This window comes from Pteronotus mesoamericanus, unplaced genomic scaffold (assembly GCF_021234165.1).
Source record: "Pteronotus mesoamericanus isolate MK-2021 breed Mesoamerican mustached bat unplaced genomic scaffold, CSHL_Meso_final contig_20, whole genome shotgun sequence".
Lineage (NCBI taxonomy): Eukaryota > Metazoa > Chordata > Mammalia > Chiroptera > Mormoopidae > Pteronotus > Pteronotus mesoamericanus.
Window position 1 is genome coordinate 7,258,980 of NW_026555085.1, and position 14,817 is coordinate 7,273,796.

At 45.9% G+C, this 14,817-nt stretch overlaps 1 protein-coding gene across 1 annotated transcript in view; it reads left to right on the forward strand.

Annotated features, from left to right (window-relative positions):
• TBC1D22B (TBC1 domain family member 22B) overlaps positions 1-14,817 on the forward strand; it is an 86,749-nt gene that overhangs the window by 56,226 nt on the left and 15,706 nt on the right. The window contains exons 9-12 of the mRNA XM_054569303.1: positions 1,738-1,844; positions 2,312-2,387; positions 4,770-4,897; positions 5,185-5,280. Of these exons, the coding sequence (XP_054425278.1) occupies positions 1,738-1,844; positions 2,312-2,387; positions 4,770-4,897; positions 5,185-5,280 (407 nt within the window). The remainder of the gene's footprint in view (positions 1-1,737; positions 1,845-2,311; positions 2,388-4,769; positions 4,898-5,184; positions 5,281-14,817) is intronic.

Below are 14,817 nucleotides of genomic sequence, written 5' to 3' on the forward strand. Positions count from 1 at the left end.
TAAGTACAGTAGTTGAGAGTATACTGTAAATAATTGTGAACCTTGTTTTTTTCCCTTAACACAGTGACATAGTTTTCCATGTTATTACAAATTCCTAATAAACTACATCTAAAACTGTATGGTACCTACTGTGTGCCAGGCCCTGTCGGTAGCATTTTACATGTATTAACATATATTTACCTGTGTCTGAACTTCAAGTTGGACTTCTAGGTTGTTTCCAGGGTTATAGGTTTTCTGATAAAACATTCCCCCTTCCCCAAAAGGGTTTTTACAGCTCTTGATGTCCATTTAAACATGTTTATACAAGAGGAGAATCTGAGAGTTGTTATTACATGTCTTGAGGAGGTTCAGTTGTAGGTCTTGGTAGTAATTCTCATAAATGAAAGGGCTGGATTCTGAATACATTTTGTCAGATGCCTGTCTCTCTGCAGCACCAGGGACTGCAGTAAATTTCTTGTTTTCAAAACGGGGCTTACGAGTCTAAGGAGAAGAAGCCACCTTTGGCACAGAACTCAAGGGCCTAAATGTTCCCTTGTGTGACCTCTGACAGACATGCAGGAGCCTGTGGGTTGAGGTGGCCTGTCCTCTCAGGTCAAGGAGAGCCTTTCTTAGTACTTCTACCTCTCTGCAGCAGGAAGGAAACATCATATGGCCTTTTCCTCCTTCGGATTTCTAGAGGACTCCTTATGTTCTTGCCACTGGCCTGTCTCAGACTAGATGGATGACTTCTCACTCCTATTACTTAGTGCGGGATTTCCATGAGAGCTAATTGATGGTCCTCTTTAAAAGAGGTCCCATGCCCTGACTGGTGTGATTCAGTGGGTTGGGCATCATCCCACAAAGCAAAAGGCTCGACAGTTTAATTCCCGGTCAGGGCATGTGCCTGGGTTGTGTGTTCACTTCCCGGTTGGGCCACATGCAAGAAGCAACTGACAGATGTTTCTCTCTCATGTTGATGTTTCTCTCCTGCCCTCCCTTCCCCTAAGCAGATTTACCTCTCAATGGAGAATTTCTTACAACTTCTCAAATGACTTTCCATAAGGCTAGGTCCTTTATGAATCCCCAAGATGAGGATATGTACTGCAGCATTGCTCAACCATGTTTATCCATGGAACCCCCTTTTTTTTTCAGTACCCTTCAGGACTGATGTTTTACACGGCCATCTTAGGAACTTAGGAACTACTAACTCATTGAAATTAAACCCTAGCAGCTACCACAGGTTTGGTCTGTCTTCACACGCTTGTCATCATTTCTGAGTGGTGAGGCCGTGGGTCTGCCTAGTCAGAAATTAGGGATTCCACCTTTAAAAATGAGCTATGGGGGCTAACAGATCCCAGCTGCTCTCACTACATATGAGTGTGCTAGACAGCTCGCTGAATTTCTGAAATCAAATTTTCCAGACCGTGTCCAGGGGGCTGGGTGTATAGCTCATTGAACAAGAGGCCTGAAGTGTCTTTTTCTAAAACGAAATGAACAGATGCAGGGGAAGAGAAAGATATTTTGGACCCAGCAAACTTGGTGTGAAAAATGGCCTGTTCAGTGTTGTAAGGAGTTTGTTAAGAACTCTCCTGGGTTTCGCTTGCCCACCTGAAAGGGGAGCAGGGCAGGCCCTGTTCCTTGTCATGAGGTTAGCCTGGCTCTCTCATGGCCCAATGGGCCCCACTAAGGATACTAGACTCCATCTTTCTCCATTTTTTAGAGAAGACCTCTGGACCTTCTTCACCTTTTCTTTTACAGAAGAGGATGTGGAGAACTTTGATGTGACCAATTTGTCTCAGGACATGCTACGAAGCATTGAAGCTGACAGCTTTTGGTGCATGAGCAAGCTGCTGGATGGCATCCAGGTGAGCTGGTTCTGTCCTTGTGGGTTGTCCGGGTCCAGGGCTTCCTGCAGGCCTTTGAGTTCCTTACTGCTCTTCTGTATCAGACAGCACCCCCACCCGGCATGGCGCCTCCCCTTGTTGGTCCATCCACCTCTGCCTCTTTCATTTGCTTTACAACTTTCAGCAGGCAATGGTCTGGCGTCCCCTGGAGTTGCAGGCAGTCTCCATGTTGCCCTGGCTTTGACGTAAGAGTGCACTCCTTCCTTCCTTCCACTATGCACCCAGGCCATATCATTTGCCTCTGCAAGAGAACAGCTCTGTTAGGCTCTCCCATACCCTGGTGTTCTGGAGATTCCTTTGTTCCTTCAAATACTGCCACCAGCTTTGGAAAAACAGCTTGCGCTTTTAAACATATTTCTGTGAACTCGAGGGGTGGTAGCATGACTGTTTGGAGTCCCTGTTTATCCTGGACTCTGTGTCATTGGCAGGATAACTATACCTTTGCACAACCGGGGATCCAGAAGAAGGTCAAGGCGCTGGAAGAGCTTGTCAGCCGGATTGATGGTAGGTCCAGAGGACTGGGGGTTCTCTAGCAATAGCACAGTATGATTCTGATGGAAGCAAGTGATGCTGTGGGTGCCCCTGTCAGCCCTCTTCCCAGCCGCGACCCTTCCTGATTTACTCTCTGCTGTTGGTGGCCCCAGCATCCTTTCAAATCTCAACAGGAAGGTGAGGTGAGAACTCTGCTCTTATTTCAAATTCTTTTTTCTCCTTAGTTTTCTGTCACCAAGTTCTATCGATTCTCCTTCAGCATCTCTCCCCAGATTCACCCTTTCTGCTCTATTTTCCTAGCCACTGCTCTGGGCCAGCCATGCCTCCTCCAAACCTTTCCTCTTCCAACTTTCCCTCACACGATGGCATCTTTCTTAAGCATTGTTCTGGTCACACCGCCCTTCTGCTCTGAAACCTCCTGAGGCTCTCCATTGTTTTCAGCATCAACTCTGTAGTTTGACCTTGTCCTTCAAGTAATGATGGAACTCAGGACTTCTGGGCTTGACACAGAGTCCTCAAGTCTGGCTGATACCCCAGCAGGACTTCCCATAGCTACCATGACCTGTTTGGGTGGCTCTTCCTGAAGCAAAATGTCTTGAAATAACAGGAGCGTTATAGTAATTCCTTGGCTCTGGCTTGGAATCATGGAACATTAGAACTAAAAGGCAACTCAGAGCCAAAGGACTTATAGGCATGACCTATGGACATGAACAGTGCGGCGGGGAGAGGGGGGTTGCCTGAGGGAGTAGGGGGCCCTGGGTGGAGGGAGGCAAAGGGGGCGGCTGTAATAGCATAATCAGTAAAATACAATAGTAATATAAAAAAGCAATTCAGGAGATCCTACTAATGCCTGATGAAGAAAATGAGGCCCAGGGAGAGACATCAGAGTTAGGTTTTATTCAAGAACTCATAGAATCTAACAGCAAGGTCTATTATGTGGGATCGGCAGCACCAGTTAAGTTGTAACGTTTCCTTAGGACTTCACCAGTTACTACACCAACTAATCTCATTTCCTGGTTTTCCCAGTCATGGATTTCCTGCTTTAGCTAAGTATTGTTTCCATCCCATACAGAAATTGTATATCTTTCTCTCTTCTTCCCCAGGTTCTCTTTTCATGAAAACCTCCCCTGATTTGTTCCACTCACTTCAGCTTCCTTTTATGACTTAGGATTTCAGTCTTCCACTTTCATTTGCTTATTTTTAGTTGTTTCCTTTACATACTACGTGGGATTTTTTTCTCTTATCACCCTGACCCAGCTGTTAGCCCCAGGGCAGGGCCCTAATTTAGGCCTCTTGCGTCCCTCACCTGGATTCTGGTGCTGGGCGCGTGCTGCCAGAGACCGGACTGCTGCGCTGGCTGGCAGAGAGCCGAGGCCAAGGTTTCTGCCACTGGCTGCCCTAGCCTTGTTTTTTCTGCCCTCACATATAGATGATTAAAAACAGGCATATACTTTAGGAAAGTGGGTTTTTTAAATGTATGTATCTTTATCCTTTGCATTATAGAAGTAATACTTATTACAGAAATTTAAACAGTTCAGAAAAACACAAAATAAAATAAAAATTCTCCCCTTTCCTTAAATTCTACCCACCAGAAATAACCATTGTTAATAGTTATTCTTTCAAAAATTGTATTAAGTATTTACCACATGCAGGTGCTATTATAAGTAAGCACTTTCATTTTCTCATTTTACCCTCTCTCAAACTTTCCAAGGTATGGGTGATTATCCCCCTTTTATAGGTTAGGAAATTGAGGAGGATAATGATGTAAAAAATTCTGTTAAGTATTATTTGAAGGACTGTCATGTAGAATAGGGATCGGGTTTGTTTTGGGGTTGTTCCAGAATATCACACAAACACCAAGGGGTGGGAGTTAAGGGAGCTAGTTTCTGTTGAATGTGGCAAAGCACTTTCTGGTGAATCGCTTAATACTTCAGCGGAAGAGGCTGCCCTTGAGTGGAGTCAGTGAACCTCTTTCAGTGGCAGGGCTTAAGTCCCTGCTGGCTGCCATCTGTCGGGAATGCTGAGGAGGAAATCCTCACCGGCGGGAGGGTGGCCAAGGTGACCCTCAGTTCTTCTCCATTCTGGCTCCTTCTTTGATGAGTAAGGTCAGACAGCCAGGTGAACCTTATGTCCCCTGTTTTGTGGCTAGAGCAGCCCTGCGAAGGAAAAGAGACACCTAGACCATTACTTTGGGATATAAAAATACTTCCTTGTGCAGTGTTGCTGTGACATGGCAGAATCAAGCATGCTGGGCAGTCAGTGCTGGCGTGGCCCCCCCATCTGGCTGGGGGTAGGTGGGGAAGAAATGGTAACTGCCTTTTTGGCTCATGGGACTTTTTCAGGGTCTGATCCACCACGTTGTGCTTCCGGGGCCAATGACACTTCCTGTTTCAGAACAGGTACATAATCACTTCAGGAGGTACGAGGTTGAATACCTACAGTTTGCCTTTCGTTGGATGAACAACCTGCTTATGCGGGAGCTTCCCCTTCGCTGCACCATCCGCCTGTGGGACACGTACCAGGTATAAAGCGATCCCCTGCCCTCTCCATGCCCGGCTGTCTCTGGGGTGCCCTCTCCCTGCCCTGGTATAGAGTGGAGCTGCTTGAAGTTCCCCTACTTCCTTTCTCCTTGTGTGTCTGCCTCGGCATCACAGCAAGGCCTCTGCTGTGTCTTTCGAGGCCTCCGTTTGCCCGGCTGTGAAAGGGATGCTGTGCCACGTTCCCACCTTGCAAATGGATTGGACCCAACAGGACTAGGCCCGCTGCTGGTCGGGGCTTGGAGACCTAACTCTGTTCTTTGCCTTCCCAGTCTGAACCAGAAGGGTTCTCCCACTTCCATCTCTATGTGTGTGCAGCCTTCTTGATCAAGTGGAGAAAAGAGATCTTGGATGAGGAGGACTTCCAGGTGAGCGGACAGGAGCTTAGCCTGGACTGGGGCTGGGCATCAGAATGGGAGCTGTCTCATTAATGGGCTGAACAGACAGAAGGTGCCACAGCAGGTCCCTGGCTTGGAAGAAGGAAGGAGAAGGGGTGCTCAGAAGAGGTTGCCCCCCTCACTCGGCAGGCAGTCCTGGGAACCTAGAGCTCTTCAGAATGAAAAGGTCTTAGTGCCTGAAAGGCTGCTGCAGGCCTGGGCAGCCCTAAGAGACCGCTCATTCATTCACTCACGAGCATTTTTTCAGTGCCACCTGCTGGGCACTGTTGAAGGCATAGGATATGTTTTGAAAAGTAAAACAGATAGATATCTCTGTTCTCATAGAACTTACATACTATTGAATAGTTGGGGAGGGATTTATAATAAGCAAAAGCATAGTAAATTAAAAAGAATTTTAGAGGGTGGTAAGAAAATTTTTCTAATGTGGAGCAGAATAAAGGGATTATTAGTTGGTAGTGGAGGGGTAGGTTGCAATTTCAAATGAAGTCATCATGATAGGGTCACTGCAAAGGTGACATTGAGCGAAGGCTTGGGGAAGGCGAGGAAGTCAGTCATACAGTCATCTGCAGAAGAGTCCAGGCAGAGGGAACAGCCAGTGCCAAGGCCATAAAGCAGTAGCACACCTGCTGTTTAAGGAATCATGATGAGAGCCCGTGTGTCCTGGAGCAGAGTGGCTCAGAGAATGAGTAGGAAGAGGGGAGGCCAGAAAACTCACAGAAGACTTTGTAGACACTGTAAAGTCTTTGGCTTTTTCTCTAAGTGGAAGGGGAGCTGTAAGTGGGTCTTGAGCAGAGGAGGGACACGATCTGACATATTTTTAAAGGATCACTCACTTCTATGTAGACTGTGGGTGTGGGCAAGGATGGACTTGGGAGACTACTGTAGTCCTCCAGGTGGGACAGGAAGGTGGCTTGGACCTGGATGGTGGCAGTAGAGGTGTGACTGGTGGCAGATCTTGGATATATTTTGTAAGTAGAGCCAACAGGAATTCCTGTTGAATTGGGTATAAAGCCTAACAGAAAGGGGTGAGTCAGAATGACTTCACAGTTTATGAGAAGGCTGCAGGAGGAGCAGGTGTACAGAGGAAGATCTGGAGTCCAATTTTGGGCATGTTCAATTTTAATTACTGTCAGACATCCAGATGGAGAGGTAGAGTAGACAGATAAATCTCATGTGTCTGAAGTTTGAAAGAGAAGTCTGGACTAGATGTACATGTTTAGGACTGTTCAGCTATTACTCCTTAAAGCCAAGATAGTGGATGAGATCCCTAAGGAAGTGAGTGCAGAGGGATAGATGAGGACCAGGCCTGAACCCTGGCACATGAGGAGGCCAGTGAGAAGAGGGAGATGGAGCAAAGGAAGCAGAGGGGGTGACCTGTGAGTGCAGCATCCTGGAAGCCTCGGGAGGATGAATGGCAATTGTTAGGTGGTAGAATGCCAGGCAGCTGCTCCGGGAGGCTTGGGGACAGGGAAATGGGTCTGAGGAGAGAGATTGCCAGGGTCTGTAGTCTGCAGAGAGAAAGGACTGGAGGCTGTTCACGGTCGTTATCTCTGGAGACAGTGGTGAGCTTTTGTTTTTCTGCTTTGTACATTTCTGAACTAAGGATTTTTCTTCCAAATGGGCATCTATTTTTTTTTAAAGCAGGGGGAAGAAAGCCAGAGAAGGCTGAGTTGTTTTTCCAAGATCTAACTAGACCTTAGGAAATAACATAGGTGTTCTCCAGAGCAGCAGCATTTCCATGTGACCCCGGAAGAGGACCACTTCATAACTGGTTTTAGGTGGACAGAAACTTGCTCAGCAGGTAGATGGAAAGACAGGCCCCAACCTGCCCAAGTAAGGGCTTTGGAAGAAAAAGGGAAGAGTGAGCCTCTGCGAATAGATGCTAGCTGTGGTGTAAAGGCCGCAGGCAGCTGATAAAGAGCCACAGCTTCTGCCGACAAGCAGCGTATGTGACATCCCAGGATAAATGAGCACAAGGGGCTGCCAATGGCCGCGTGCTGGGGTGAGCTATCAGTTCTGATGATGTGGTTGAAGTGGAGCAGGATACTGAGAGGGTGAGATTTAATTTAGTTACCATGGGCCAGGCTCAGGGGGCCTTGTCATATGTGATAAAAGTGCTTCCCCGATTAGCTCAGGGACATAGAGGAGATTCCAGGAATGGCTTTTAGTGATTCACAATATTGACAGAGCATAGGATAATAGTCTACGACTTTACAACTGTGTTAGACATAGAGATGTTCTTCCTGGATAGCATATTCGATCTTCTGATGGATTTTAGGTCTTTCTGCAATAATCCATAGAATAATAATGGAGCTTTTTGGCTGCTGCTTTGTATAACACTGCAGTCCTACTCAGAGAGGAGTCTCACCTCTTTCTTTTAAACAAAATAGGACAGGCAATGAAATTGGGTAATCTACAAAGCTCCTCCCAGCCCCACAGTTCCATAATTCTGTGAATAATAAAAGAAAAAAAATGGGTCTGGCTATGTTAGGATAGACAGGAGGTATCCTTTAGGAGGCACAAGCGTGGCATAGGGCACAAGAGCATTGTGTCAGATGGTGAGATACAGACCCATGACCTCTGCAGAGTAAAGGGCCTCTTGTAATCAAATCACTGCAAAGGAAGCTCTGTGAATGAATGCAAGTATCCAGGAGAGCCAAGAAGGCCCAGCCTGGGAGAGAGAAGTTTTAGGGCTAAAAGCTGCAGTGACTTGAAGGAAAACCAGATGAAGTCACTGCAGAGGTAAAAGTTGGAGTTGTGGCGGTTTAAGCAGACCAACCCTTTATCACCCTTAAACAGCAGGAAGGAGAGCCAGCTGTGAGGGGAGCCAGTGGAAAGTGTCAGGAAGCAGCAATACTCCCCCTAAAGCTCTGTGCAGAACAGAGCATTATTAAGCCACAGTCTCTGGAGCTGGTCTGCTTGGGGTCAAATCCTAGTTCTGCTGCTTTTCTAGATGTGCAAACTTAAGAAGTAAAGTGGCACTTGATACCTCAGTTTTCTTACCTGTAAAATGAGGTTAAGAGTACCTGCCTTCTAGGGCTATTATGAGGATTATACAAATTAATACACGTGACTTGGTTAGAATGGTGAACTGTGCTTTAGCCCTCAAAACAGTGAGGGCTCCCTGTAGTATACTTGTGAGTATGGGAAGCAGTGAAGTGAAGACAGAGTTAAGAAACTCAAGTCTAAGTGCATTTTAGCTTAACCTGAGTAAACCATGCTTGGCTAACCCTGGGTGAAACTGCCAAGCTGGATGAACAAATGGGACTGGAGACGAAGTGTCAGAAGGTGTAGGGGCAAAGGGCAGTGCTCCAGCTGTGGCCAGAGCCCCCATGATGGGCACTTGCTTCTCCCTGGCCAAGCAGTTGCCTGGCAGCTGGAACCAAAACTTGACAATAGGAGGATCGCATTAAACAGGCTTCCTTCTTGAGGCCTCTGAGCATGGGAACCTGAGGCATGTCTGTGTACAGGTGCCAGAGGATCAGAATGGTCTGGTCTTCAGGGTCATGGGATGCTTGAAATGAGAACTTCCAGCAGAGCTGGGCCACCCTCTTTCATGGCAGAGGTGGCCCCGTCACTTGTGGCCCTCAGCTTGGGCTGGTGTCATAGAATAATGATGGTAATGTTAGGTTACATTTTATGAGATTGTTTTTATAGGTCAAAATGGTCAAATACTGGCAGTTTCATAAGGTTCAATCTAATAACTAATCCTTAGCACTTCTAATGTACCAGGCACTGTTCTAAATACTTACTTGTGTTAATTCTTTTAATCCTTGAATGATCCCACAAGGTGGGCCATAGTTACTACCCCCATTTTACATATGGAGAAATTGAGTCACAGTAGGATTAAGTAACTAGGACAAGGTCACCCAGGGAATAAGTGATAGAGACCTGGACTCCACGCTGACATGATAGCTGCTCACAGGCAGGGATCTGCGTTGTCGTCCTCCCGCTCCCCCCTACTCCCTCCTTCCCTCCCTCCCTCCCTCTCTGCCTCCTCTCCTCCCGCCCCCCTCACCTTCCCTTCTCAAGATTTCCCCTACCCTCTCACCACTCCTTCCTTCTTACATTACTATCAGGATTTCTTCTCATGAAGTAAATGTTTAACGAAATTTGGTGGTTTTAAAACTGAAAAAGAAGTCCTCCAAGGTCCTGCTTTTGATCTTCCAATATTCTAGCCCCTGGGTTTTTCGCCTTCCATTGCCAGGAGGACCAGTGACATCCTGATGCCCTTTCATGCTTTGCCACCCAGGACTCTCAAAAGCACCCTGCACATGTCTCTGTGGGAAGGAGGGGCTCTGACGATCACCTCAGCTGACTGGGCACTGGAGCAGGTTGCTGGAGCAGACGGCTCTGGGCCTCTGCCTGTGGAGTCTCAGGCCCTGCCCTGAGAGAGCTGAGGGCTTTAGAGCCACCTGCGGGCTCAGGGGACTGAGGGTCAGACTCAGGAAGGGCCAGGGGAGGAGGGATTCCTATCAAACCAGGTTTTTAAAAGGGTTTGTGTCTATTTGTCTCTCTCCCTCTTAATTTCCTAATTTGAAAGAATTTTACAATTACAAAAATGTTGTAAAAATACTGCAGAGATCCCATGTACCTCACCCATACCAACTGAATATTATGTCTTACATATAGTGCCTCAGTTAACCAGCAATTGTGCATTGATAAGATGCTATTAATTTGTAGATTTTACCAGGGTTTTTTGTTTTGGTTTTTTTTTTTTGGATTTTACCAGTTTTTGCATTAGTGTCCTTTTTCTGGACTGGGATCCTTATCTGGGATAGTTCCTCAGTCTTTCCTTGTCTTTCATGATAAGGAAAATTCTCAAAATTTTTGAAGAGTATGGATTAGTTCTTTTGTAGAATGTCTCTTAATTTAGGGCTCTTTGGCATATAGCTGGTATGAATGAATCAAAGTTATTCCTATTTTTTTGGTCATATCAGCAAAAATATATTTTTTGGTGTGTCTCAGAATTGTAGTAATTAGTTTATGTGTGCCATGAGATGAAAAAGGTTGTAAATCACTAGTTTAGTTGGGTCTACCAGGCCTCCCCACTGAAAAGTTACTATTTTCCTCTTGGTAATTAATAAGTATCTTCTGGGAAGGCATTTGAGACTATGTAGTAACGCTGTTTCTCATCATTCTTTTACCTGCTAATTTTAATATCTGTTAATAGCTCTTGCCTATAACAAGCATTACTGTGATGTTTGCCTAAATAGTGATTTTCTATTTTCATCATTCCTTCCACATTCATTAATTGGCATTCAACTCTAAGGAAAAGCTTTTCCTTCTCTCCCATTTATTTATTCAAGTATTCATATCAATATAAGATTCATGGGTATTTATTTTACTTTATGGGTTTCCCAACACTGTCATTATTTATTTTGCTCTTCAAATTGTCCATCTTTGGGCCTTGGGTGCTCCTTTAAGTTGGTTCTGGTGTCTTTTTGACCTCATTAATATGTAAATACATCCTTACTTTCTGGTACCACAGGATTTATCCTGTTAGTTTCTTTGTTCCAGCCTTGGAATCAACTATTTCTCCAAGGAGCCCTGGTTAAGCCAGTTTTTTGCCACTAAAAAATATTTAGAGGTCTCATGATAACTTTGGGAATAAGATGGTAAGAGAGCATTTATGTGAAATCCAAGAACAGGCAACCACTAACTGGTGCTGTGGGTCAGGTCAGTGGTTGGTGGGGCGTATTGACTGGGAGGGACATGAGTCTTCTAGGGCACAGGAGTGTTCTTCGTCTTGATCGGGTGGGTGCGACATATATAAAAAGTCATTCAGCTGTATTTAGATTTGTGTAGTTACTATATGTTTTTGCATTTAAAAGGGGTTTTCATTTCATTTTGTTTTGTTTTTAAGGCCAACAGTAGAGTGCATGATAGGAGAAGGGTACATGATCCAGTTTGTCCAGAAGCCACCAGTGAAAGGTTGGGAGGAAAGTGAATGGGGGAGGAAAATGCAGCAGCACTAAAATCCATCTATCAAATAGACAGTTGACCCTGTAAAAATTCCCCAAATCAAAATGGATAAAAACTTCCTTTTTCACAGGGAAAGGCAGTAAATGATTGTATTGAATACTTATATTTTGGTAGTGAGGAACTTGATATTATTGGCAGCTTAGGGATCTAAGGGAAAAGTGTGACTACTAGGATTCAGGGCTGACAGTCACAGAACTAGTTGGCTGTCAGGATTGTGGCTGTGCAAGAGATAGTGCCACACTGAGTGTGTTAGGGACAGGAGCAGTGATGGTGGGCAACCTTCCTGGCTAAAGGGAAGCTCTCATGGTGATCAGATAGAGTGATGTTGGCCTTGGAATGAGCACTTTATTTCATAACCAGCAGCGCCTCCATGAACAGTTGTGCGCTGCTGAGAGAGGAAGTAGGGGCTCCTCTCCCCGCTCCGTGAGCCTGAAGAATGTTGTCAAGGCTGTTGTGGGTCCTAAAAATAGAAGGCAAGCAAAGGGAACCCTCCAGGGAATGAGGCTGAGCCTGTGAGAACTGAGAGGCCTGGTGTCCCCACTCTGATGTAAGACCACACCAGAAGCAAGACTTTCTCAGCGCCTGCCCTGGGCCCACACTTTCTAAGTGCTTTCTGATGGTGAACTAGAGGGAGGACATTGCAGCCGTGGCCAGCCTGACAGAGGAACTGCCGTGTATTGCTGAAGGGTAAGAGGTTGAGGTGTTGGGGAGGGAAGAGGCAGAGAGAGGGCAGTGCGGTTGGAGTGTCAGAAGAGGTATGGGGAAGTGCTGGTTGCCAGGACTGGTTTTGAGAAGACCATGAGAAGGAGATAGAGCTTGATTCTAAAACAGAGGGAAACTTTTACCCCCTTCGATGGTCACGTCAACAGCCCCAGCCCTAAAGCCCGGCCCAGTGATGCTTGGGCCTGACATGCAACGGTCAGCTCTTTGGAAATGGAATGAAGAGGGATGCCTTGGTCCCACCCCAGAATCCAGCTGAGTCTCAGGGGTCTCTTCCCCAGTGTCAAGTAACAAAATCACAGCAATGAGAGTGGACTTGCAGCTCCCACCCTCTGGCCAAGGCTAAGCCTGGACTGTTAAATGAGAGTGGGGAATCCACAGAATTAGGTCACTGGAAAACATGTTTTTATTCCTAGCACCTGGAGTACACCATTGAAGCAGGTATGGGACTCAGACTTTGGGGGAAACTTCCCCATGTCAAACCCAGAAAGAAAATCTTAGTAAGTTCTGTGAGTGAGCTTGGCAGGCCTTCTGTGGTCAGTACACCACCACAGAATACAACCAAACAAAAGGACTTGCTGGGAGGGAGAGGGAAATTCCACCAAAAATCAAGAATCCAATGTACGTTTAGAGCACAAGCTATGCCAAATTGTGGGGACGTAGCAAAACAGTGCCTGTGAAATCTGTACCAGTGGTTCTGTGATGGTGGGTGGTGGTGGGGTTGGGACGGCCTCCTGGAGAACGCTCACCTGCTCACCTTTGCGCACTGGGGGAGTGGCTGTGACCGTGGGTGAAGAGGACAAGCCGATCCCTGGCAGCACTGGCGCATGCGCAAGGGCTTCGATCTGATCTACTCCGTCGATGCGCACCCACGGACACTGAAAGAACTGAATGTAGTAAAGCAAGGCCAGGTTCAGGTGAGCAAGCCGAGTCCACAGTGGCCAAAGCCTTCACACCCACCGTCATCACTGTAGCATGGTCGCCCTTATTGGCCCATCCATCAAGGTCATCAAGGCCCATCAAGGTCAAGCTTCTGTGAACCTTCCCCCGTATTTCAAGATGCACATTACCCAGGGACCCATGCCTCCAAGCATGCAGTACACAAGAAGCATATGGATAAGGGGCAGGTGACAGAGGCCCTCAAGAACGGCCAAGAACGGCTGGAGGTTGCAGACGTGCCTGTTGGCCCACTCTGGAGCTGGCTTTAGTCCCCAGCCCCACCCAGGACTCACTGCCTTGTTTTCTTGAATCACTGATGATGAGAAACTGACATTTTGCATCTTATAATAAACCCCTAATTTATACTTTTTAAAAAAAGATTTGTATAGAATAAGAAACCCCCAGGTACTCTGGAAATTGTTTGACTATAACAATGTATCCAGGAAAAGTGTGCCCAAATCAGAACAGTCACCTGAGCAAATGCCTGGTCACCCTACAGTCTAAATAAAGGCATCTTGGGACAGCATCTGTGAGAGCCTAGAAAAGCCGGGGGACCCCACAGAGATGCCAGGGCTGGTGCCAATAAGGCCACAGGTGCCTCGGGTGATTTCGAGGGGGCTGCAAGGACCAATAATCAACATTCCTTTAACTACAGTGATCAGGAATCAACAAGGAAGTCACTGGAACCAGCTGATGACTCTGACCCAAAGTAGCAGCTGATCGTAGAATCCTTTGCTTTCATCTTACTGAAGACGACCTTGGAGGAATTCCCACTCTGAAAGTGTCTTTTGTGAGAGACAGGTCAGAGTTATTAAATGAAACAGTGTTAAGCCCATGGGATATTCCAGGCTTAAATAACAAACTAAATGTAAATACATCCCTTGAACCAGATGGCATCCACCCACCACTTCTGCAGGATCTCAAGGGTGGGATCGTGGAATGTTGTCCAAATGCAGATCCCATCTTCACAGATATCCAGTAAATTGCCAGTTTGAATCCTGCCCAGAAGAAAGGTTCAGGGAGAGCCCTGGGAACTGAAGACATGCAGAAAGCAGGCTGGTGTGAGAAAGGACACAATTCCTAGACATGTAAACAAAACAAGCCATTGAGGGGGACTCAGCATGGGTTTCTCTGAGGGGGAACTTGCCAAATGCAGTGGGTACTTTGAGGCTAGGGAAACCAATGCAGAAACTTGGCTCTTAAACAGTTTACGTAAAGGAGATGTTTTTGTAAATTGAAATCAAAGGAATTGTTTTGCTACCTCACTCAAAACAGGAAAGATTTGTTTTAAAGTAGATATTTGACTAAGAAAGTATTTTTACATGCCTGAATACACTTTACATTTACAAATAATGTTCTAGTATTGCTAACTGATTCTACATGCAGTATCCTATGTAATAATATATATTTTATGTGGTCTTAAGTTCTTTTGCTGTCAGTTAGTATATGCCCTGTCTTTGGTTATATTTGGCTCTTATCACTGAGTAAAATTAATCACCTCTTCCAGATTTCCTTCAGACAGCCTCTCCTATGACTTCTTTTCTTTCTGTTCCTTCTGCATTATGCCCTAGTTTTCTTCTCATTCCAAGGCAGACAGTACATAGAATAGTGGTTATGAGTACAAGTTCTCACTCATAGATTGCAGCACTACTTAGTGACCCTGGGCAAATTCCTTAACCTCTCTGTGCCTGAATTTCTTCATCTGTAAAATGGACCTAATATGTATCATAGAGTTGATATGATAATTAAATGTGTTAATACAGAGTACACATGAAGCATATAGGGCTCTGTCTGGTATCGGGGAAGTGCTTAATAAATGATACTACCATTATAATGATTATTAGCCTTAATCTCTCCCTCTCC